Raw genomic sequence first — 23475 nt, forward strand, 5'->3', positions numbered from 1 at the left:
GCTTCACATTGACCAAATTCTGGATTTTCATGTAATTATCCAGAGAGACTCTTATGGCTTTCATTCATAGAACTAGAGGCCCGATGCATGAAAATTCATGCACTGGAGGAGGGATCCCTTAGCCCAGCCTACCTGCTCTCACATTCTGGGAGCCCTTAGGGGCAGGAGGCAACCCAGCCATCCGGGGAAGGCGATGTCCCCTTTAACCTCTGCTGCTGCCACTGCTGGCAGCACAAGCCTTGGTGGGCCCTGGTTACCTGAACCTCGGTGGCCCTGGGCAGCTGGGCAGCTGCCATCTGAGGCTTGCTTGTGCCTCAGGCCAGCCCTGGGCAGCTGGGGGGTTGAGGGGACTGGGAGACTCCAGAGGCAGGTGTGTGGGGACTTCTAGGGGCAAGCTCAGCTATGCTGCCCACCTGCCACCCTGGCAGAGCTGAGGAGAATGGGCAGCACCATCTTATGGATGTGGACACAGCCATCTTTGAGGGTGAGGCAGTCAATTAGCATATTCCCTCCTTCTTGGCTGTGGGCATTGCCATCTTTGAGGCTATATTAGCAGATTCCCTCTTTATTAGATAGGATACACATCACTCCAAAACCTACAGTTGCTTTTAAACACTTTTATTTACTTTTTGATGGAGAATATTTGCAAAAGCAGCCAAATGCAATCAAGAGAAAATGGAAAGTAAGCCTTCTCCCAGGCCACACCCAGGCAATTCCCTCCTAAGAGGCATATGTTATTATTGAGTTTCTCCTTATTTGCATTTTAAAAGAGAATTCAACTCCCTTGCAACCTGGGAATCTAGTGTATTATCAACTGGAGGGAAGAAGTAACACAGAAAATATTGTCTAGCTTTCTATGAAAATCAACCTGAGTATACCATTTGGATAGGGTATGTCAGACTGGATATGCATTTTGTTGCTCTGAGTTGTGGATTAGATTTCAGGTTCGCACATTCCTGGAAGAAAAGATAACCAGGCTTTTGCTCTAGAGGCTGCCTGCTCAGTGTAGTTCTCCTAATTCTGGTAATGTTCACATTCTCCTCCTTGACATGAGGGCTGTAGGACTGTTGCCTCCCAATCGTTGAGAACACATAGAAAGGCTGAAAGGTTTTCTTACCCACATTTCACTGTAGCCACAGTCCAAGAAATTCTTTAGGTCCCACAGGAAAAATTAATACTCTGGCCTCACCCTAATAATCACGCCTCAAGATTTTTTTTTTCATTGATTGAAAGAATCTGAATGGCCCTTTCTATAAAAGCTGTTTTCCTTTTCAGTGGTATCATCAGAGCAAGAAATAGTTTGAACTTTGTAGATGTGCTTAGATGCAGTCTCACCCAACCATATGAGAGACATATGTCTGCATATTTATACACGTGTGTGTGTGTGTGTGTGCATATATATATATATATATATATATATATATATATATATATATATATATAAAACCCTAAGGGACCAGTCAATCGTTTGACCAGTCAACCATTTGATTGGTTGCTATTATGCACACTGACCACCAGAAGGCAGATGCTCAATGCAGGAGCTGCCCCCTGATGGTCAGTGCACTCCACAGCAGGAGTACCACTCAGCTGACAGGCGCCAGACACCTGACTCATGGCTGGTGAGTGCAGCTGCAGCAGCTCAAGCCTCTCCCACCTCCGCCACAGCCCTTCCTAGTGGAGGCGGCAGCAGATGTAATGGGACCAGGATGAGTGGGAGCAGTGGGCTTGGGCTCCTTCCCCTCTGCCTGCCACTAGGTGCACTACTACATCCCTAAGGGGATGTCAGACTGCCAGTTTCGGCCCAACCCCCACAGGCAGTCCAATATCCACCAAGGGGTCCCAGATTGTGAGAGGGCACAGGCCAGGCTGAGGGACCCCACTGGTGCACGAATTCATGCACTGGGCCTCTAATTATATATATATGTGTGTGTGTGTGTGTGTGGGTGTGGGTGTGTGTGTAAGTATATTAAGATCTGTGTCATTACGTATACCTATACCTATCACTATATCTATGTAAGATCTCAAATATGTCTCATAACTCAGGTAGTAGATGACCTCTATTTAATAGTTACAAAAACTGTGGGCCAGAGTGGAAATTCACTTTATCAGAAGAGTAAAAATTGCAGCTCTGGTGTGTCTGACCACAAAATCCACTTATTTCCATCTTGTCACAATGGGTGCTTTAAACACATTAGCATCATGGATTATGAAGCCATTATGTCGACAACTTTCAGTCTTGTAACCAAATGTGCATTTCTGTTTCAGGAGTTTGACAAAGCCAGTGCACAGAAGGTGCAGCAGTTATTCTGGGAGGTCGAGGAAATGTTATTCGAAGGGAAAGTGAGCCCACAGACCCAGAACCTCATGGCTGAGTGCGGCGAGTGGGCGAGACGATCCATCCACCTGAGGTAGGGGGTCATTCATAGTAATTCACCACCATGGGTTTTGGAACTGCCCACTCCGGCCTCGTTTAACACAATGAGCACCTTTTGACTGAAACACTTGCCTGGTCAAAATATGTATGCAGAACACGTGTCCTTTACTGAGATATTGCATCTTCTGGGATGGCGGCTGGCTGACTACTGAGACATCCCTATACTCAAGTTCACTTTAATTTCTGAGAAGCACAGGTAGCTCATGCTCAGAACACATGCAAGATGGTAGGTCACCCTTTCCCTCCATGTCCGCGAGGATGTGAGCATCACATGTGTGTCCTCAGCACCGCTCTGGGGTGGAGGAGGACAGAGTAATTGTTTGCTGAATGATTAGATAGATGAACCTTACCATTGCACCAAGATTCCCGATGTAGGAAGGGTCGCTTGTTGTTTTTCTATCAAAGATGGAGACTACAGATTGGATATAAAGGGAAGTTTTTTCTTCTTTCAATAACTGAGCCAAACTGCTTAGGGGGCAATCCATATAGGCTCTCCGAAGGCCCTCTGCATTGTGCCTGGGGAGGTCAATGACAATATTCATGCAGATATTAGCAGCTCTTCTGGTGACACCTACCAGGTCCCTTTAAAAAATTCTTGACTAGGTAGGTTTTTATCTTTTCTTTTTAGTCCTCTGTAAGCCTCCGCCTCAGAGGATGCAGTAGGTCCCTTAGCTGTTACTGTGGGTGCTGACTTCTCTAGGCCTGGGGATCATACCAATGTGTCAGGAACTCAGAGCTGCTCCTGTCTCTGTTAACTCACAGAGTGAGGATGAAGCATGAAGGAGGGGAGGACAACAGAGTGAGGATGAAACATGAAGGAGGGGAGGACAGAAGAAGAAATTGAAAGGAATACAAGCCAAGTCTACATATTAATAGATTTCTATTCATTATATAGATTTAGTTAGCATTTATGGAGAACTTCTGTGTGCTTGCATTACCCGTGATCAGTGTTTGCAAACTTCTCCCTCTCATGGCACATGTAAACTAATTACTAAAATTCGGTGGCACACCAAGCATATATTTTTTGCTGATACGACAATAAAAATAAGTGTAATTTTGAATCATTTGCAAGCGTTGGCTATTGTCATTCTTTTATTTGACAATCTAAGGGAAAAGAAGTCAGTGCCCCCTGGCTAAACAGGCAGATATGACATGTTTTAAAAATTCATGTGGCGAAAAAATATATACGTATTTTTTTGATGTGCTGCAGAATTTTAGTAATTAGTTTACGTGTGCCATGAGAGGAAAACGGTTGAAAGCCAGTGCCTTAGGTGTAAGGATCTGATAGACTTTATCTCTAGGTGACAGTTATCATTCTGTCTGCCTACACAATCAGACAAGTGCAGTCAGTGGCCTAGACACATGAGCACTTGGCCTCAAGTCTGCCCAGGCAAGAACAGTCTGGCCTTTCCCTTAAAGCCTCTGGCAATTGGGGAGGCCATGATATTTCCCACGTACCATATGCTCCTTATTGCTTCATGCATGTTCCTTCACAATAGATTTTATATGGCTTTTCAAGTTGTAAAACATTTTAGCTTTTCCATAATGATATTAATGGTTTTCTCTTTGTTTAAACCCTGCAGAGTGTTAGGAAGACAGGTCATCCTGCCGACCGATGAAGGCGTCCGCCACTTCCAAGCCAGCGAGCCTTGCTCTGCGGGTCACGAGTCCTCCCTGGAGGCCCATCAATGCGGCAGCAGCAGCAGGCAGTAAGTTCCTACAAGCTGCTTCCAAAAGGCAGTTTTAGTGGCATTTTAGTTATACTTCTTCATGTCTATTTCAGCCGCCATTAGCCTCGGCTCCACCACTTTGCAAGTTTATATTTCTCTGAAGGGCAGGTACAGAGCATTATTTTTATAAGATGCTTCTGAATCCAGATGATGACAGTGTGTGTGTGTGTGTAATACTGATGTCAAGGGAGGTAAAATATATTTTTATTGATTTCAGAGAGGAATGGAGAAGGAGGGAGAGAGATAGAACCATCAATCATGAGAGAGTCATTGATCAGCTGCTTCCTGCAACACCCCACATTGGAGACTGAGCCACAACTTGGGCATGTGCCATAATCAGGAATTGAACTGTGACCTCTTAGTTCATAGGTCAATGCTCAACCACTGAGCAACACCGGCTGGGCAAGGGAGTTAGCTTTTCAACCTTTGTTTCAAAGAATCTCTGAAAGGTGAGCTAGAAACAAAACCAAAACTACTTGATCCTAAGCCCCAGGGCAGTAGCAGCAGGACTATAGCTCCAGCCATTTTTTTTTTTCCTCACTAACAGATTTCAATGAATGCCTCCATGCCAGTCACACATACTTGGAACCGTGCCATGACATCCTTCCATTGTGGCAAAGAGAATGCAAATTCATAGAATAATGTAGTCTTCCAAGAAGCCCTTAAAATGTTTAATGATGCCCGTGTTAAAAATGCTGCTTCTCAGGATATGACTTTTGTTAAATGTAGTATTTAGTGACTTTTAAATTTGGGACTCTGTGCTTTCTGGATAATTTAAATACCTACCACAATCATGCACACATTGTATTCTTGACGTTCTATTATACAAGCTCCCATGGAGAATCTGCTTTCCCCGTAGGTTGTGTATCTCTGGCTCTCAAATACTCCCAGCAGCACTTGCAGCCCAGGCCCTGCCAGGTCCCGACTGCACAGAGGGGGCCGACCTAGCGGCATGTTCATCCCTGCAGGAAGAGGTCTATGATGTGGATGGAAAAATCGAAGAATATTTCGCTTTCGACAGAATAGAAGAGTGAGTGGAATTTTATTTGGCACTGACTAAATGGTTTAATAATATTAATTTGCTATTTAGTTTGATCACGTGCTCTTTAGTGTATATTTCACTTTCCAAAAGATTTTCCATTCTTTGGAGAATATTGTGCTCTCAAAAGCTTTCAGGTTCCTGGCAGGAAATGACTATGCTAGAAGACTGGTTCCCTTTCTTTTCTTTTTAAAAAATATATTTCTATTGATTTCAGAGAAGTGGGGAGAGGGAGAGAGAGAGAGAGAAATAGCAATGATAAGAGAGAATCATTGATTGGCTGCTTCCTGCACACCTCACACTGGGGATGGAGCCCGCAACCCAGGCATGTGCCCTGACTTGGAATTGAATTGTGACCTCCAGGTTCACAAGTAGGTGCTCAACCACTGAGCCATGTCAGCCAGGCTGTTTTTGACAGTATGCTACAGCTAGAAAACAAGAATTGTGTTTAGCACAATGGTGAACATGACTTGGTGCCCAGGAGCTCCTGGTTCCTAACCTGGCTTCACAGAGGGTAAAGGGGACAGTCCAGTTTCAGCACTAAATCCATATTTGGTTCCTAAACAAAAGCTACACATATTACACAATAAAAATTTGCCCTGTGATGGAAAATTGGAACGTTTAAAAAATATGCACTGTTTAAAAAACGAATGTGATGTTTATTTATCCTAATATATAAAAACCCTAAGTCATAATGATCAGTAATGACCGAGGCTCATGGCAACCCAGCGCTGACTGTTTCTGAGGGGGTTGTGAATCAGGGTCAGAAAGAGGCCTGAAGAGAGAATCAGGGACTGATTTGTTGCCTCTGTGGCAGCTTTTGATCAGCACTTGCCTCTCTCTTTCTCTCCCAATCTGGCCAGCAGCCATGACTCCATTTCTCTCCAGGTCTCCACCGGGGCTGCTGCATAGCCCTGCCTTTCTGATCTGGCTCTGTTGATAAGCCCAGAGATGCTGACTGGCATAGAAACTAATCAGAATCAAATCTGGGTAAATTGTGAGGAGCCAATGGCTGCCTAGGAGGCGGAACTTTTGACATTGACTGGCATAGAAACCGGCCAATCAGAAACAAATTGACCAGCAGAGGAAGACAGTTGGGGGTGAGATCAGGCCTGCAGAGGAGGGAAGTTGGGGGTAAGATCAGGCTGGCAGGGAAGGGCCATTGGGGGTGAGATCAGGCTGGCAGGGGAGGGCAGTTGGCGACAAGATGATACCAGCAGGGGAAGACAGTTAGGGATAAGATCAGGCCAGCAGAGGAGGGCCTTTGGGGGCGAGATCAGGCCTGCAGGGGAGGGGACAACCAGGCCTGCAGGTGAGAGCAGTTGGGGGCAATATCAAACTGGCAGGGGAGGGCAGTTAGGGGTGCTCAGGCAAGCAAGCAGAGTGGTTGGGGTGATCAAGCAGGCAAGCAGGTGAACAGTTAGGAGCCAGTGGTCCCAGATTGTGAAGGGATGTATGACTGCAGGTTTAGACACTAAACTGGCAGTCAGACATCCCCCAAGGATTCCCAGATTGGAGAGGGTGCAGGCTTGGCTGAGGGAACACCCCCTCTGTATACAAATTTCGTGCACCGGGCCACTAGTATACGTATAATATACATTGATGAATACATGTTAGGTAGATAGGTAGCATTATTTACCTTTAACTCCTTGATTCTTTTAGTAATTAGAATGGATTTTGTCCTTAGTGACCATGAACACCTGGAACAGAAATCAACTCACCACTGTGGGATGCAGCACAAGCACGGACTTCCTCCCATTTCCCCTCATGACTGTATCAAAGATGCTGTGGCTGCAGAAGTGTTCGATCATATCTGGGCAAATGTGGTAGAAATACTGGAAGAGCTGATTAGAAAAACCTGGGAAGTTACACTCACAGGTACTTATTTGGTGAACTTGACCTAATGAAAAGAAGAAAAAAAGACCCTTGCCCTAGATGGTTTGGCTCAGTGGATAGAGCATCAGACTGCCAGCTGAAGGGTTGATTTGGGTCAAGGGCTCATGTCTGGGTTGCAGGCTCAATCCCCAGGAGGCAGCTGATTAATGATTCTCTTCCATCATTGATGTTTCTATCTCTTTCTCCCTCTCCATTCTTCTTTGAAATCAATAAAAATATATTTAAGGGAAAAAAAATAAAGAAAAAGAGGCCTGTTTGTCAGCTCTGTGCCCCACCTCAGCCTGGCCATACATAGGGCATGATTGGGGTGAGAGGGACGGGCATTTATTGCCTTCATTCACAAGGGACCTTTAATCACTTCAAAAGGGACGTTATCATTTTTAAGTTGTAAAAATGATATACTAGTACATGTACTCTGGGGGAAAACCCACAGAAATACACAAGAAAGAAACTAGAGGTCATATATTTAAAAATGTATTATGGTAAAAAAAAAAAAAATCAAACAAAAACCTTACCTAACTAATAATGGGATATTGCCTTTTTATTGTTTATGATGTTATTTATAAAGTAAAATGTAAACATAGATCATTTAATAGTCATTTCATTTGACTTTATAAAATGTTTTCTAAACTACTTGAAACTGAGCAGAAGTAAATCTATAATAATAAAAGCATAATATGCTAAATAGACCAGATAGCCAAACTGCCTTCTGGATGTCATTCCTGATGTCCTTCTGTACTAAGCAGAACATTGTTACATTGATAGAACATCTGTTACATTGTTACATTGATAGAACTTCTGGATGTCATTCCTGATGTCCTTCTGTACTAAGCAGAACATTGTTACATTGATAGAACATCTGTTACATTGTTACATTGATAGAACATTGTTACATTGATAGAGCAGAACATTGTTACATTGATAGAACATTGTTACATTGATAGAACATCTGTACATTGATAGAAACATCAATGATGGAAGAGAATCATTAATCAGCTGCCTCTTGGGGATTGAGCCTGCAACCCAGGCATGAGCCCTTGCTTGATTACTATTCCTGATGTCCTTCTGTACTAAGCCACTGTGGCAGGGGCCAAGGCGGAGGTGGTTAGGGGCGATCAGTCAGACAGTGCAGTTAGGGGCAATCCAGCAGACAGACAGAGTGGTTAGGGCTATCAGGCAGGCAGGCAGGTGAGTGGTTAGATACCAGTGATACCAGATTGTGAGAGGGACGTCTGACTGCCGGTTTAGGCCCGCAGGGATTGGGCCTAAACCAGCGGTCAACATCCCCCAAGGGGTCCTGGATTGTGAGATGGTGCAGGCCAGGCTGAGGGACCCCACGCCACACCATACAAGAATTTCGTGCACCAGGCCTCAGGTCATAGAAATGTTAGTGGTAGATGGTGCTATGTGATCAATTTGCACAGTAGAATAATAATCATGCTAATTTAAATATTATTTTTCTAACCAAAGGGATTAGTTCTAATATTATAAAATTCTGAGAATTTTTCTTGCTTCAGTATATAATCTCTACTTTTTGGCCTAATAGTGAAATGATAGGCATTCATTATGTATGTGTGGAGAAGTATCATGTCAGCCAATTGCTCCATGGGGTCTCTGCTCTCTATAGTAAAGTCCAGGACTATAGCAAACTCATGGTAACTCAAGAACAAATATTTTCTTTAAGCAGTGAATTTTAGATAACATTATTAATAATATTGTATTTTCTGTTGACATAGGAAGAAGAAAACAGAAAGAAAAATTGAAAGTTGCTGAGGCTAAATCTCCACAGGTTCTCATTTCCCATATTAACACTGGTCTAATGAGTGTTCCCCCGTCCAGAAGTTCTGAAACTCAAAGCATCTCCCTGGCTTCTCATCTTAATCCCCACCAGGTAATGCTTTCCCCCTAGTCTCTCTCTTTCCTTCAGTTTTTATAGCTTTGGCTTTAGTTTGATAAGATTACTATTCTATGAAACTTTATTATAAAATTATTCAGGTCTGTTTTTTAATAAGACTAATTTAAAAAATACTTATTTCATGGAGTTTAATAGAATCACCATATTCTTTAATAGAATGAAGACACTCAGATTTGAAACTTTCCATCAGCTCTGAGCTGTAGCACTGTGTCCATATTTTTGAAGAGAAAATATGTTTGCCCCAATATTTCTAGCCAATTTGCAGGTTACAAATGTTCTGATCTCCTCCCATCAAAGTGATAAAAGGATCAGTCATTATACTGGGTTCATCCCAAGGATCAGTTGGGATGAACCCAGTATACACTGGGTTCATCCCAACATTTATTGAGTTTGTGTGAAGTGACCTGTGTTAGGTGTTTTGAAGAAATATGCAGATGAAGAAAGCATAGTCCCTGACCTAGTAAAACAAAAAGTGTAAAGCAAGTCAGAGGCAATACATTCTGCTGATAATGTGCAAAAGCAGTGTGTCTTAGGAGAATAAAGGAGTAGGAAGTCTGCATGGGTCATTTCAGGCCCATCAAAGGCATGGAGGAATGTAAGATGGGGCATGTTTAGGGAATAGTGATTGGACTTTGGGTTAGAGGATGGTATACTAGGACCAGCAGAAGCACTGTGGTAATACCAGAGCATTTGGAATCAAGAGACCTATGGGCGGGGAGGGGGTGTTATATTGGATGTGTTGATTGAACTTTTCTAAACTTTAGGTTCCTAATCTCTAGAATGAGGATAGTAATATGTTGCCCAAGGGATTGTAGTGAGGGCAATATCATGTAAATATATGATAGTCACTAACACAGAACCTAGCAGCTAACTATCTTAGTAAATTTTTGTTGAGATCCATTCTTACTCAAAGACCTAGTGGAAAGTGAAGCTTATCCACGGGAGACCTTCAGGAGTACTAAGGAGTTGGGATTGTATGTCTCGCACAGCCCATCTTGTGTAGAGGGGAGCAGAGAAAAGAGGTTTGAGAGGGTTCCTGGTCTCAAGCTAAATATAATTAGTTGGCGGGAGTCCAGCCATGCCTCACGCACATGCACACACACACAAGATGAGGCAATCTTGCAGGTAGTAGAGTGAATTAGAGGTTGAGCTTTGGGTATGGACTACAAGTTTGGAGCCTGACATCATGATTTATTAGCTTTGTGATCTTGAATCAGCCCCTTTCCTTCAAAACTGGTTTTGTTATCTATGGCATTTATGAGAATTAAAGGAGATAAGACATTGTGTGGAATAGAGTAGGCACTCAGTAAGTGTTTTATTAATGTAACCAGGAGCTAATTATATGCATAATATCATATTATGTTATATTACATTTTATTATATTATAATAGTTATATATCCTTTAGCTCATAAATGATGTAGGGTTGAAAGGAAAAACAGCATACCTTCACAAAGTAGAGCAAGCATGTCAAACCCACAGCCTGCAGGCCACATGCTGCCCACCACTAATATTTTTGTGGGCCAGCCAACATAGCACTATCTAAGAAAATTTTAATATAAATTTCATAACTTAATTTTTACAATATCCTGTTATACATAAACCTATCTAATAAAAGTGAAGTGTGCAAACAGACCGCACCTCTGCTACACCAACAAGCCACGCCCACCAGCCAATCAAGAGCAAGTATGCAAATTAACCCAACAAAAGTAGGGTGGTGGCACGAAGCTGGAGCAAGCAGGAGGCTTGGATTGCCCCAGTGATGGAGGAAGCCAAGCTTTCTGGCCAGACCTGGTCTCCACTCAAAGCTACAAAGTTTCAATTATAGAAGATAAATAAGTCCCAGATACCAGGGCCTACACTTGGGTCGCCGAGGGGTGTGGCCTGCCTGCAAACAACCACAGGCACCTCACCCAGGCTTCCCCATGCCCTAAGAGAACCCCCACCATGATCTGGGACACACTTAAGGGCAAACCAGTCAGACCTCACCCGTCCACCAGGTCTCTATCCTATCTAATAAAAAAATAATATGCAAATTGACCATTACTCCAACACACAAGATGGCTGCTCCCATGTGGTTAAAGATGGCTGTCCCCATGTGGACACAAGATAGCCACCACAAGATGGCCAGCAGGGGAGGGCAGTTGGGAGGGACCAGCCTGCAAGGGAGATCAATTGGGGGCAATCAAGTCTGCAGGGGAGGGCATTTAGGGATGACCAGGCTGGCAGGGGAGGGAAGTTGCAGGCAACTGGGACTGCAGGGAAGGGCAGTTGTGGGGGGACCCAGGCCTGCAGGCGAGAAGAGTTGGGGGATACCATGCCTGCAGGGGAGGGCAGTTGGGAGGAACAGGCCTGCAGGGAAGGGCAGTTATGGGTGACCAGGACTGCAGGGGAGGGTAATTAGGGGCAATCAGGCTGCAAGGGAGCAGTTAGGCATCAATCAGGCAGGCAGGGTAGTGGTTTAGGGAGTGATAAGGCTGGCAGGTAGAAGCAGTTAGGGGAAAGCAGGACGGCAGGCAGGCGAGCAGTTGGGAGTCAGCAGTTCTGGATTTTGAGAGGGATGTCCGACTGCCGGTTTAGGATGTCCTAGATGGGCAGTCGTACATCCCTCAAGGGCTCCCAGATTGGAGAGGGTGCAGGCTGGGCTGTGGAACCCCCTTAACCCTCCATGCACAAATTTCGTGCACTGGCCTCTAGTCATTAATAATAAAACTACAACGTTTGCTAATGACTGATTATTATAATTGTGATGCACACATTTCCATTATGCTCCTTATGCGCAGGCCTACCATTTCTCTCTACTGATATCAGCATTGAATATTTTAGCAGCCATGTCTTTAGTCTTGCACTGACTTGTTTGGCGTGTGCAACAGGAAATATTTTGCTTTCGGAGAACAAGAAAAATAGGTTTATTTGCATTACGCTTATTCATTTGTGCAGTTATTCAGTGTCTAGTAAGTTAATGTTCAAGAAAAAAATATGAATTGTTATTAAAATGTTCTATTATTTTATGTTAATGATGACTCGTTTATTTTAGCCCTTTGTATTCAGCATGTATCTATTGAAATAAATCTATGTTTCTATGAATATGGAAGCTTTTGTTTTTTTGCGGCCCACATAAGCGTAAACCTTGTTTATTTGGCCCGTGTTAGCCTTTGAGTTTGACATGCTTGAAGTAGAGTAAGACCTTAACTGAGTCTTAAACAACAGGCAAAATTGGTAAGCTGCAAAGGAAGGGGAGGTACTCAAGGCAGAGGCAAAATATGCGCCTGGCACAGGAGCAAGGCTACAGAATGCCTTTGTGCGAGTGAAAGGACACGGGCCTGAAAGGAGCGTGCAGTTGGGTGAGTAGCGGTTTGAAGCAGGAATATCTAAAGGGATTGCTTTCTTCTCCAGTGTGTGGGCTTTACCATAAGGCTCATTTGCTTTTGTTGTTGGAATTGCTATGGGCTTGTTGTGTCTCTAAAACTGCTCTGACTGGTTCAACATCATTTCCCATTTTGCATAGTAAACTATGCAGCGTGGATTACATAGAAACAAAGAGTTGATAACAACATGGAACCTTTAAACATTAGGCAGAAGAAATAAACTTGAGAAACAGGAACATTCTGCAAATGCTCCAGTTTCTCAAATTTATTTATTTTGCCTGATGATATCTAAGCAGTTATTTATAGGTATTTCGTGGTCTTTAAAAGTTTGAAGAAATCTTTTCTACATCTACTTTGAGGTTCTTTTTTGGATAAATGTTGAAACAAAATGCATTACAACAGAGGTAAAAGTACAGATAAGTATTAATAGAACTTATTTTGAAATAGTCAAAGCATTCTAGTGATAATTGCATCAGGTCGTCACTTATTCCTCTAACATTTCTTTTTACATTTATCCAACATGAGGACAATGTGAGTGTGGTTGCTGAGTCTATTCTTCACCCGGAATAGAATTCTAGTCTCAGATACTCTGTTCCTTTAGGTATAACTATTATTTTGAATCCCAGTTGGACATATTAAGGAACTGGAATAAAGAATTGATTATTGAGCCCTTCATTCGTGCTTTCACCACTGTTGTCTAATTTCACTCCCATAATAATGATATGAAGTAAGTGTCATTATTCCCAATGGAGAGATCAGGCAATTAAAACTCCACAGTAGCCTTCCCATGATCACCAACCAGGAAGCAGTTAGAACAGGGATTTATAAACCTTTGGACCTGGTGCTAGGATGTTTCCAGGCCTCATGCTGCTCCCCGGAAGCAGAGGGCGGAGCTGTGCAGGGCACAGGAGGAGAGTGGAAAGCAAGCTGACCAGTCAGGAGCTGGGACACGTTCGCTCTGCTTCTCCTGTCCTCTCTGCACCTGCCTCCCCCTGGGGTGCCCTGGAGGCTGCCTTCCCTGGCTGCCCTGCCCAGCAGTGTCCACAGGGGGAGCTCAGAGGTTAGGGAAGAAGGAGGAGTCGTGTTACTTTTCTCCTGGCTGCCAGGTCATGATGTGTTGGTGGCATTTCTCCAGGCAGGACCCTTGTCGCTCCAGCCCCAAGTGTGGGCATGTGTGCCCACTGGCCTTGGGGAATTAAGCTGTTCCTTGTTAGTTTTGCGCCCCGCCTCTTCATAAACTCTAGTCCCTTTATTGAATTTTCCTCCAATGAGCCCGTCTGAGTGTGCCGTTGCTTCCTGCGGATCCCTAGCAGGCATTTGTGATGGCAATGGCTATGGATGCTTTTAAACTCTTATTGTTTTTACTGTCCTCAGATCCATCGCTTCTCCAACAATTTTTATAGTGATTTGAATGGTGTGATGACAATTCAAGCCAAACCGCTTCAGCAGAGGCCGACCCACTTTGCCGACAGGACACAGTACGTATGTGAAATAACAGCCCAGCCTCCTCCCTATGCTGCACACAAGTGAACACCCGGACTGTGGAGGGCATGAGAGAATGGGAATCACTCTCAGGGCAGGACACAGCCAGTGTGTGAGGATAAAATACGCTATTCATATTTATATTGACCACAAAAGGATTAGGGTTGGGGCAGATAAGAAAAAGGGACCCAGACAGCATGGTTCAGTGGTTGAGTATTGACTTACAATCCAAGAAGTGAGATTTTGATTCCCAGTCAGGACACATGCCCGGGTTGTGGGATAGATCCCCAGTTGGGAATGTGCATAAGGCAGTTGATCAATGATTCTCTCTCATCATTGATGTTTCTCTCTCTCTCTCTCTCTCTCTCTCTCTCTCTCTCTCTCTCTCTCTCTCTCCATCTCTTTTCCTCTCTAAAATCAATAAAAATATATTTAAAAAAGAAAAAGAAAGAGAGAATGCAGCAGTGAATTCAATCTAATGGGCTATCGTGTTTGATTATAAAGAATAAGAAGCCTAGATCTTTTCTCTCTATTGATGATGTTTCATTGGAATTGGAACGGAATTGGAAATGATAATCTGTTTATCCTTTCAACAAATAGGAGTATCTTCTAGGAGCCAGACACTGTTCTCGACGGTGTCTGGTAATGGGCAAATGTTCCCTCTTCTCACAGAGTTTGCATCCCAGTAATTAACCTGATTTCCCTTCCCCAGGAATGAACAAGAGGACAAATCACTGAGTGTGGGGGCTAGTACCCTTTCTGCCACCCGCCACCGTCTGGGACGAATCTCAGACTCCTGCCGACTACAGACTCCTGCAAAGAAAACACCGGTTCACAGGAGACTGCCTTCTCTCACTTCGGACTCGCAGAGAATGAAAACCCCCAATGTGGACAGTGAGGAGATGCTTAGGGTAACAAGACTGTAAGTCCTGCTTCTCTCAGGGTAAACCAAAGTCACAGAGGACAGAGGCTCTTTTCACTTAGGGCTCATGGATTATTCTAGAGAAAGCATCCTCTATCAAACTTATGTAGACACTTTTCTAAGTTGTTTATGCATTTGAATATTGACATGAATTGAATATTTAACATTTGAGTATTTGGCATGAATTTTGTTGCAGCTTTATTTACAGCAGTTCTTAGCTATATTTATAACTTACTAGTGGCCCAGTGCACAAAATTCATGCATGGGGGAGGGGGATTCCCTCATCCCAGCCTACATCCTCTCCAATTGGGGACCCCTTGGGGGATGTCCGACTGCCTGCCTGATCGCCCCTAACTGCCTCTGCCTGCCTAATCTCCTCCTACTGCCCTCCCCTGCCGGCCTGGTTGACCCTAACTGTCCTCCCCTGCTGGCAAGATCAGGCCCCCAACTGCCCTCTCTGCCTCGGCCCCCACCACCATGGCTTTGTCTGGAAGGAAGTTGGACATCTGAAAGATGGCCGCTTGACCCAGTCTAATTTGCATATTACTCTTTTATTAGTATAGATTGGCACCCCATTGTGTTGTCTCTCTCTGGGGACACTACTTGGATCATATGCCACTGCAGCAAGGGAGGGAGTTATTGAAGGTCCCCATGCCCTTGGTCAGTGTGACTCAGTGGTTGAGCATTGACTCATATATCAAGAGGTCACAGGTTTGATTCCCAGTCAGGGCACGTGCTCTTATTTCAGGCTAATCTCCAGTGGAGAGGCATGCAGGAGGCAGAAGATCATTGCTGATGCATCAATATTTCAATTTCTCTCTCTCCCTTCCTCTATCTCTAAAAATCAACAAAAACATTTTTAAAAATTTCTTTATTGATTAAGGTGTTACATATGTGTCCTTATCCCCCATCCCCCCTATCCTCCCCACTCATGCCCTCACCCCCCTGTTGTCTGAGTCCATTGGTTAGGCTTATAAGCATGCATACAAGTCTTTTGGTTGATCTCTCTCCCTTACCCCCACACTCCCCTACCTTCTCTCTGAGGTTTGATGGTCTGGTTGATGTTTCTCTGTCTCTGGATCTATTTTTGTTCATCAATTTCTGTTGTTCATTATATTCTCATGTGATATTTATTTTTCTCTGACTGGGTTATTTCACTTAGCATAATGCTTTCTAGTACCATCTATGCTATTGCAAATGGTAAGAACTCTTTTTTTTTTTTTTTTTTTTTTTTTTTACCACAGCATAGTATTCTATTGTGATTCTATTGTGTAGATGTACCACAGTTTTTTAATCCATTCATCTGCTGATGGGCACTTAGGCTGTTTCCAAATCTTAGCCTGGTAAATTGTGCTGCTATAAACATAGGAGTACATATATCCTTTCTAATTGGTGTTTCTGGTTTATTTGGATATATTCCTAGAAGTTGGATCACTGGGTCTAATGGGAGTTCCATTTTTAGTTTTTTGAGGAAAAAAACACTTTAAGGACTTAGGGCGTTCACATCAAGATAGTGGGGCATTCACCAATTTGGAAGTTAGAATATTGGGGTCTCCACGCAGCAAACATTTCATACAATAATCATTTCACACATTAGAGGGGTTTCCTTATGACCATAACATTATTTTTTTTAAATATATTTTATTGATTTTTTGACAGAGAGTAAGGGAGAGGGAGAGAGAGTTAGAAACATAATGAGAGAGAAACATCAATCAGCTGCCTCCTGCACAACCCCTACTGGGGATGTGCCCACATTCAAGGTACATGCCCTTGACCGGAATCGAATCTGGGACCCTTGAGTTCGCAGGCCGACGCTCTATCCACTGAGCCAAACCGGTCAGGGTGACCATAACATTCTTATAACAAGGATCCTGCCTGCAAACTGGGCATATGGTCTGAATGGGAATAGAACCGTGACCTCCTGGTTCATAGGTTGACGCTCAACTACCGAGTCCTGCCAGCTGGGCTTAATTTTGTTATTTTATTGATCACTCAATTTCCTAAATTTCTACAGTGCTTATATTCAGAAACACGTGCCATAACATGTTGTCATATAAATTGCATTGCATTGTACTCTAATTGTTTCTGTGTTTTCAGTAACTTGTAAATTTCATAGGGTCAGAACTAGATGTTCCATTACCTCTCTGCTCTGCCCTGTTGTTAGAATAGCTGGTCACTGGGTCAACACAGATGTTCCATTACCTCTCTACTCTGCCCTGTTGTTAGAATAGCTGGTCACTGGGTCAACACAGGCTGAGGGTGATAGCTGAGCAAGGAGAAGGTGACAGAGCTAGCTGGTGCCAGGCTCCTTCCACATCTGTCTTCCTGAACTCAGCTCTTTCCTCTTGGAAAGCAGACTGTGGTGAAGAACTCACATCAGGAGCTGTGTAAGGTCTGTCCTCTCCCTGTCTTGACTCCCGGATGCTCAGTTGCGTGTTGTTGTGTTCACAGGCAAACTGGCCTGGACCTCATGTCCTCCCCACCCATCCACACCACACAGGTCCCGAGGTTACCTCCCATCGGTCCCGAGCCCGCCGAGCAGAAGGTGGCAGCTCCTGGATCTCGCCCTATCTCTGTAAGACAGATTCCATTATATTAAAGTGCACCATTTAACAAACAAACCAACAGTTTATAATCTTGGTATTTTGCAGTGAAATCATTAACATAAAATGTCCCCATAATCTGCTCCCTGAAAGCTAGTGGCTTGTGAGAATTTCCAGGGGCTGGGAGGGTTCATTCACTATTTTGTGAAATGAAAACATGGCTTACCCTAAATGAGGGAGCTTAGGTGTCCAGGAAATACCAGATGGTCAGGATGGTGAGCAGAAAATAGCATGAAGGTGAGGTGAGGAGACAGGCGGATCTGTGTCGGAATCCTGCCACCCAGTCTCCGTGATTTGGTAGAAATGAATCTCTCTGAGCCCCAATTTTGCCATCTATCAAAGGGCAATGATCACTGCTACCTCAAAATATGGTTACATGGATTCAATGAATGTAAGGGTGTTAAATAATGACTGGCATAAATGAGGAACTTAGTCACATACCGCTGCCATTCTTATCCGCTCTCCTTTTTCCCCCGCTAACTCTCCTGTTCACTGCAATGTGGAGGCAGTCCCTTCTGCAGCCAAGCTTGACTCAGCCCTGCAGTTGGAAAAGGTCTGGGGAAGCTATGCTGCCGGTCATAGGCATAACCATGGTTCACAATGACCCATGCTTTGCTGTGCTACAGACAGCTTGTGCTATTTCACAGAACACAGAAGCACCCTGGTTGTGGCGACATAAGGCTGAGAGAGAGAACAACGCCGCGGCCATGTTTTCTCCTGCATCCCTGTGCCTCCCTGAGCATTGCCACGGGCCCATGTCCAGGAGGGCAGAGTGGCAACACTTCAGTATTTAATCTTAGAATATTGAGGCTGAGCGTGAAATCACCAAAGAAGGCAAATATAACCTTTTAAAAAAAATTCAATGCTTCCCAACTGCAGTACTACATTTTTATTATAGTTTAATACTAAGAATTTGATGTAGGAAGGTTTTTTTTTACCCACATTTACCGATTAAGACACTATTATTTTATTAGGCTAAATAACGCAATTCCATAATTAAAATATTTTTCTATTTATGCTTAGTAGATCTCATGTTTAACAACATATAAATACATTTTTAAATAAGTGAACAAATGAATGACTAAAGGAGTGAAGCGTATGTAGATTTTTTTTAAGGTTTGAATTTTATTTAAACAATAACATTATCTCTCATTTAGTGCAGAGGCAGGCACGCACAAAGCCGTGTGTTAAGTGCAGTCCCCAATAGTGTAGAACGATCGCCTCTTCGAGAAAGATCTCTGACTGTGGAACAGTCTTCAAGGCCCAGCACAACCCATACATTCCGGGTAGGTTCTCTGCTAACTATACTTCGTTTTTATTTTTGCTTTAATTAAAGTGTTGGGTGACATTGGCTAACAGGATCATACAGGTTTCGAGTGTACATTTCCATATGCATGACCTGTATACTGCATTGTGTTAACTATAATTTGGTTTTTAAAAATATCCAACCCATGCCTGGCTGGTGTGACCCAGTTGATTGAGTCACATTTCATGTATCAAAAGGTCACTGGTTCAATTCCAGGTCAGGGCACATGCGTGGGCTCAACCCCCAGTAAGGGGTGTGCAGGAGGCAGCTGATCAATGGTTTCACCCCCTCTCCCTTCCTGTCCCTCTAAAAACAATAAAAACATATTTTAAAAAAACTATCCAGCCCAAGTGCCCATCAGTAGACAAGTGGATAAAGAATTTGTGCCAAACAGACATACATATATTCAATGGAATATTAGTCATAAAAAAGAATGAAATTTTACCATTGGTGACAGCATGGAAATAAGTCAGAGATAGACAAGTACCATATCATTTCACTTATATGTGGAATCTAAAGAACAAAATAAAAAAAATTGAAGCAGGCACATAGGTTCAGAGAACAGACTGATGGTTGCTAGCGTGGAGGGGGAATGGAGAAGTACAGATGGGTATTACAGAATAGTCATGGGGTTGTAAGTACTGCATAGGGAACATTGCCAATAAATATTGTAACATCTGTTAATGGTGCCAGGTGGATTCTAGGAATATCAGGGAAATACTTTGTAAAGTATACAATTATCTAACCACTATGCTGTACACCTGAAATCTATACAAAATAATATTGAGTGTAAAAAATATATACTTTTGACTAAATGTACAACAAGGAAAAACGTATCAGAAACAAAAGAACTCATTCCTCATTTTATTTTTCTCCTGACAGTCAGAAACCCCTCGAAAAGGTTCATTGACTCTGATGGAGTTTGCTGGTCACACCTGGACAGGTCAAGGTTTGCTGACAGGTCAGTGCTCTCCATGTATAAATAAAATGATGTAATATGTGAAAGTGTACGTTTTGAAAAAGAAGTTGAAGACTGCTATTTGGATAGGACTGTGGTGGACCCTGTCAGAGGAAATACCAAGGTCTGTAGTCTACAACCAGACCTTAGAAATCTCTATAAAGAGCAAAACTGCAAAGGCAAAACCTGTCGTTGCAGAGGAAAATGCCCAAATGCTTCTTAATCAACTTAAGATCTCACCCTCAAAAAAACAAAACAAAAGGGGTGGTGAGGGGAGGGTGGCTTGTGAGTCCTATGGGAAATTAGTGTCTCCTTCAGCTGTGGAGGTTCATGCTTTTCTCCTGAATGAAACCCTAATCTTAGATTCTCTCTGAAGATCTAATGATAAAAATGCTCAATAAAATTAATACATACCAGTACAGTCTATTTATGTAGAGTTTTACTGATAAGTGTGCTCTTCGAAGAATAAAGTTTCTCATCTGAATTCAAGCCAATGATGTTCTATTTTCAAACTATGACCAACATTTTTTTTCAAATGCAAAAGACTGACCAAAATGAACTTTTATTGTTGCAAAATACTTTCTCATCTTTAACTGCCTCTGATCACTAACACACCATTGCTGCTGCTTATATGTATGTGAGGATAATATCGAATTTGTGAAATCACTCAAACATAGTCAAGGGTAATGAAAAGTAAAGCACCTGATTGCGGTGGGCATTTTCTCTGTTTTCCACGTCCCGCACGGAAAAGCGACAGGTTCCTGAGTGGAGGATCTGGGGATGAAGAAATTAGAGAAAGAAAGAGACAAGAGGCAGAAATAGATTCATAAAGCTGGGCGCTAGGAGGGCACCATCTCTCTGATGGAGAGACAGTCACACTCACCACAGACAACAGCATATTTATTGGTTTCCAAAAGGGATTATAAGGTCAAAAGGAGTTTCGGGTGTGCCCAGATCTATTCATCAAAATCTGGGTAAGCTCCTTATTTTTTGGTACAAGATTTAGCATATCAAGACCTGGGTGAGTCAAGGTCCTATTTGTTCCTCATTCCAAGCACCTGGATAAAGATAAGAAATCAGTACTGATAACAGGATTCTGCCAGTGCCCTCGGGCTCAGCTGATAAGAATTAAAAGAATGTCCATGTGCCTTCCCAGAAGGCTCTCTACACCTGATCAAATCACCATAGGCAAGATGACATTTGGAAAAGAACTATACCAGGGTCTAAGTATGTGGACACTTGGCTCCTAAGGGATCCAAGGAGAGCTTGTCCTGTGTCACACACATGCTTCAGGTATGACTAACATTTTTATTCATGGAGGCCACCGGGCACTGTCATGAGGTGTGCCACCCTGGAATCAAGGTTTATTTTTCTTCTTTGAAATCTCTTTATTGATTTCAGAGAGTAAGGGAGAAGGATAGAGATACGGTAGAAACATCAATGATGAGAGAGAGAGAGTCATAGATCATGCCCCACACTGGGGATGGAGCCCACAACCTGGGAATATGTCCTGATCAGTAATCAAACCATTATCTCCTCGTTTATAGGTGCTAAAGGCAGAGATTCAAAAACCAAAGGCATTTGGTTCTGCGCCTGAAGGAACATTCAGGCTAGTGGGGAGATGGAAAGGGCTGTGGGAGTGGCGAGCAGGGCCACCGGGCTGGATATGCAGGTGGGCAGAGCGGCAGAGAACCTTCCGAAAGGAGGCCTGAGCCACCCAATTGGGAGGAACAGCCTGTGGTATGGGAGAGAGAAAGGAGTGAAGGCTGATATTTATGATTCTGTGGGAGAAAGGATTTTTGATGAAGTGTTTTGGAGCGTTGACTACAGCATGCTAAGTGGGGATGTCAGCTAGTTTGTTGGGCACACAGGAGTGAGCTTAGGAGACGGAACTGGGCTCTGAGTTTGCTTTAACTGCACACTCCTGATTGTTCACCAAGTCTAAGTCAGTGTAGCTCCTTTCAGAAACTTGTGACAATTATTACTGACGATCCGAGTCCCTTTTTCATTTCTGTTGAAGGGAATGAGCGTGCATCGAGAGAGTTGTTTCTCTATTTCTAAGGATTTCTTTTTTTTTTTTTTTTTCCTCTGACAAGCAAGCATGTGGTCTCTTTCTTACCTTTGCTTCCAAGTCAAAAAGTAGCTGGAGCTATTAACTTACCAACATATTGTTTTTGTGGCTGGAAAAAAGAGAGAGGAAGAGCTGATGGGGTGTCCCCACCAGCAGGAAGGCTGGTGACTTTGCTTTTACCCCCGTGGGGCTGACAGAGCTCCCTACTCAACTGCCTGGGCCTTGGGACCCACCTCTGGGGAGAAGGTCCCTGCACCCACCTGCCTGGAAGAGCACATGGCCAGCACAAGGCGTGGTGGGGTGAGCTCCTCTCCTTCTCCACCCCAGATGGCAGTTTTTGCATGTGTCTGTTTCCTGGTGTGTAAAAGTGACGTTAAATACCTTTTTTCTTTTTGAAAAATACCATGTGCGTGGACTATACAAAACAACGCTTTTGAGAGCTGGGATTTTTAACATGTTAATGAGAATTACTTTTGGTTGGCATTTCAGGTACACAGTATCCACCCAAGTCTTTTCAGAGGACAGCTCTGACTCTAAGAAAGAGATTCCAAGTGGCATCTTGATGTTGCTGCCCCAGAATTGCAGCCTTTCCTGGGCCACCCAGAGCCTCTGCGACCACTTGTCACTTGAAAAACAGAAGAACAGCCCTAACTGGTTTGGCTCAGTGGATAGAGCATTGGCCTGCAGACTGAAGGGTCCCAGGTTCGATTCCAATCAAGGGCATGTACCTTGATTGAGGGCGCATCCCCAGTAGAGGCTGTGTAGGAGGCAGCTGATCAATGTTACTCTCTCATCAATGTTTCTATCTCTCTATCCCTCTCCCTTCCTCTCTGTAAAAAAAATCAATAAAATATATTTTAAAAAATTGAAAAAGGCAAACTGAATTACTCCTGAGGTTAATCTCTTTATATAAAAGCATAGCGACAGGATCAGCAGAATGGCTGGAATGACCAGTTGCTATGACATGCACTGCGGTAGCCAACCAGCCTGATCTAAACCCTGATCTGCTTCCCTCAACCTCCCATGGCCCCTCCCACCTGCCAGCTCTGCCCCAGATTGCCCCCTACCAATCAGGGGTGGGGCCAGCCAGTGAACCTCCCAGGTCCCCTCCCCCTGGCAGGCTCTCTGATAGGCCTTGATTACCAGCCAAGCCTAGGGACCCCAATTGTGCACAAATTTGTGCACTGGGCCTCTAGTTTTTAAATAACAGTTAGAGAGTACATTAATAAAATGTCTGTTAATTTATCCAAAACCAAAGAAAGAATGAAGGAATTGAAAAATAATATAAAAACGTGTAAAAAAACTGCTCAATTTTTAAAATATAAGAGGAAATATACATATTGTTATTCTGAACTAGAATATAATTGCTATACCAATTAAGAGGAACATTTTTTTAATATCACAAATCATTTGTGTATGATATTTTTATTGTCATTGTTTTCTTATGATCACAGATCAATTGTCCAGGGTTTTTCATTCTTTAATTTTTGATAAATTATAAAGTGTTGAGTTTTCATAAATTTATTGCATTTATAAAAGCTTGTTTAAGTTCCCAATTTTTATATAATTTGTGTGAATACCTCTATATTCTGCGCATATATATAGGTTATTCACTCATTTATATGTCTAACCAGATAGCAAACATTCTTTTGTGAATTCAAAATATATATCTATGCTTTTCAGGGTTTTACCTCTTTGATAAATACTCCATTTTAAAATTTGTTTCAGAAGATAACATTTCTGTATGGTCATC

General features: G+C 43.1%; 1 protein-coding gene across 3 annotated transcripts in view; it reads left to right on the forward strand.

Moving 5' to 3' along the window:
* The window catches only part of FAM149A (family with sequence similarity 149 member A), a 37810-nt gene extending 14619 nt beyond the window's left edge, over positions 1-23191 (forward strand). Inside the window, exons 5-15 of one of the 3 annotated variants that reach the window (XM_084877716.1) lie at positions 2266-2408; positions 4018-4143; positions 5024-5194; positions 6891-7081; positions 8836-8990; positions 13755-13858; positions 14575-14784; positions 17236-17359; positions 18545-18673; positions 19576-19654; positions 22212-23191. In XM_084877716.1, coding sequence (XP_084733842.1) covers positions 2266-2408; positions 4018-4143; positions 5024-5194; positions 6891-7081; positions 8836-8990; positions 13755-13858; positions 14575-14784; positions 17236-17359; positions 18545-18673; positions 19576-19654; positions 22212-22285 — 1506 coding nt within the window. In that variant the 3' untranslated portion in view covers positions 22286-23191. Of the gene's footprint in view, positions 1-2265; positions 2409-4017; positions 4144-5023; positions 5195-6890; positions 7082-8835; positions 8991-13754; positions 13859-14574; positions 14785-17235; positions 17360-18544; positions 18674-19575; positions 19655-21198; positions 21284-22211 lie in introns of those variants that run through there. The other 2 variants (XM_084877717.1, XM_084877718.1) reach the window with 2 other exon arrangements.
* Positions 23192-23475: the final 284 nt, after the last annotated feature.

This window comes from Pipistrellus hanaki (assembly GCF_964339955.1).
Source record: "Pipistrellus hanaki genome assembly, chromosome: 3".
NCBI classification, from domain to species: Eukaryota; Metazoa; Chordata; class Mammalia; order Chiroptera; family Vespertilionidae; genus Pipistrellus; species Pipistrellus hanaki.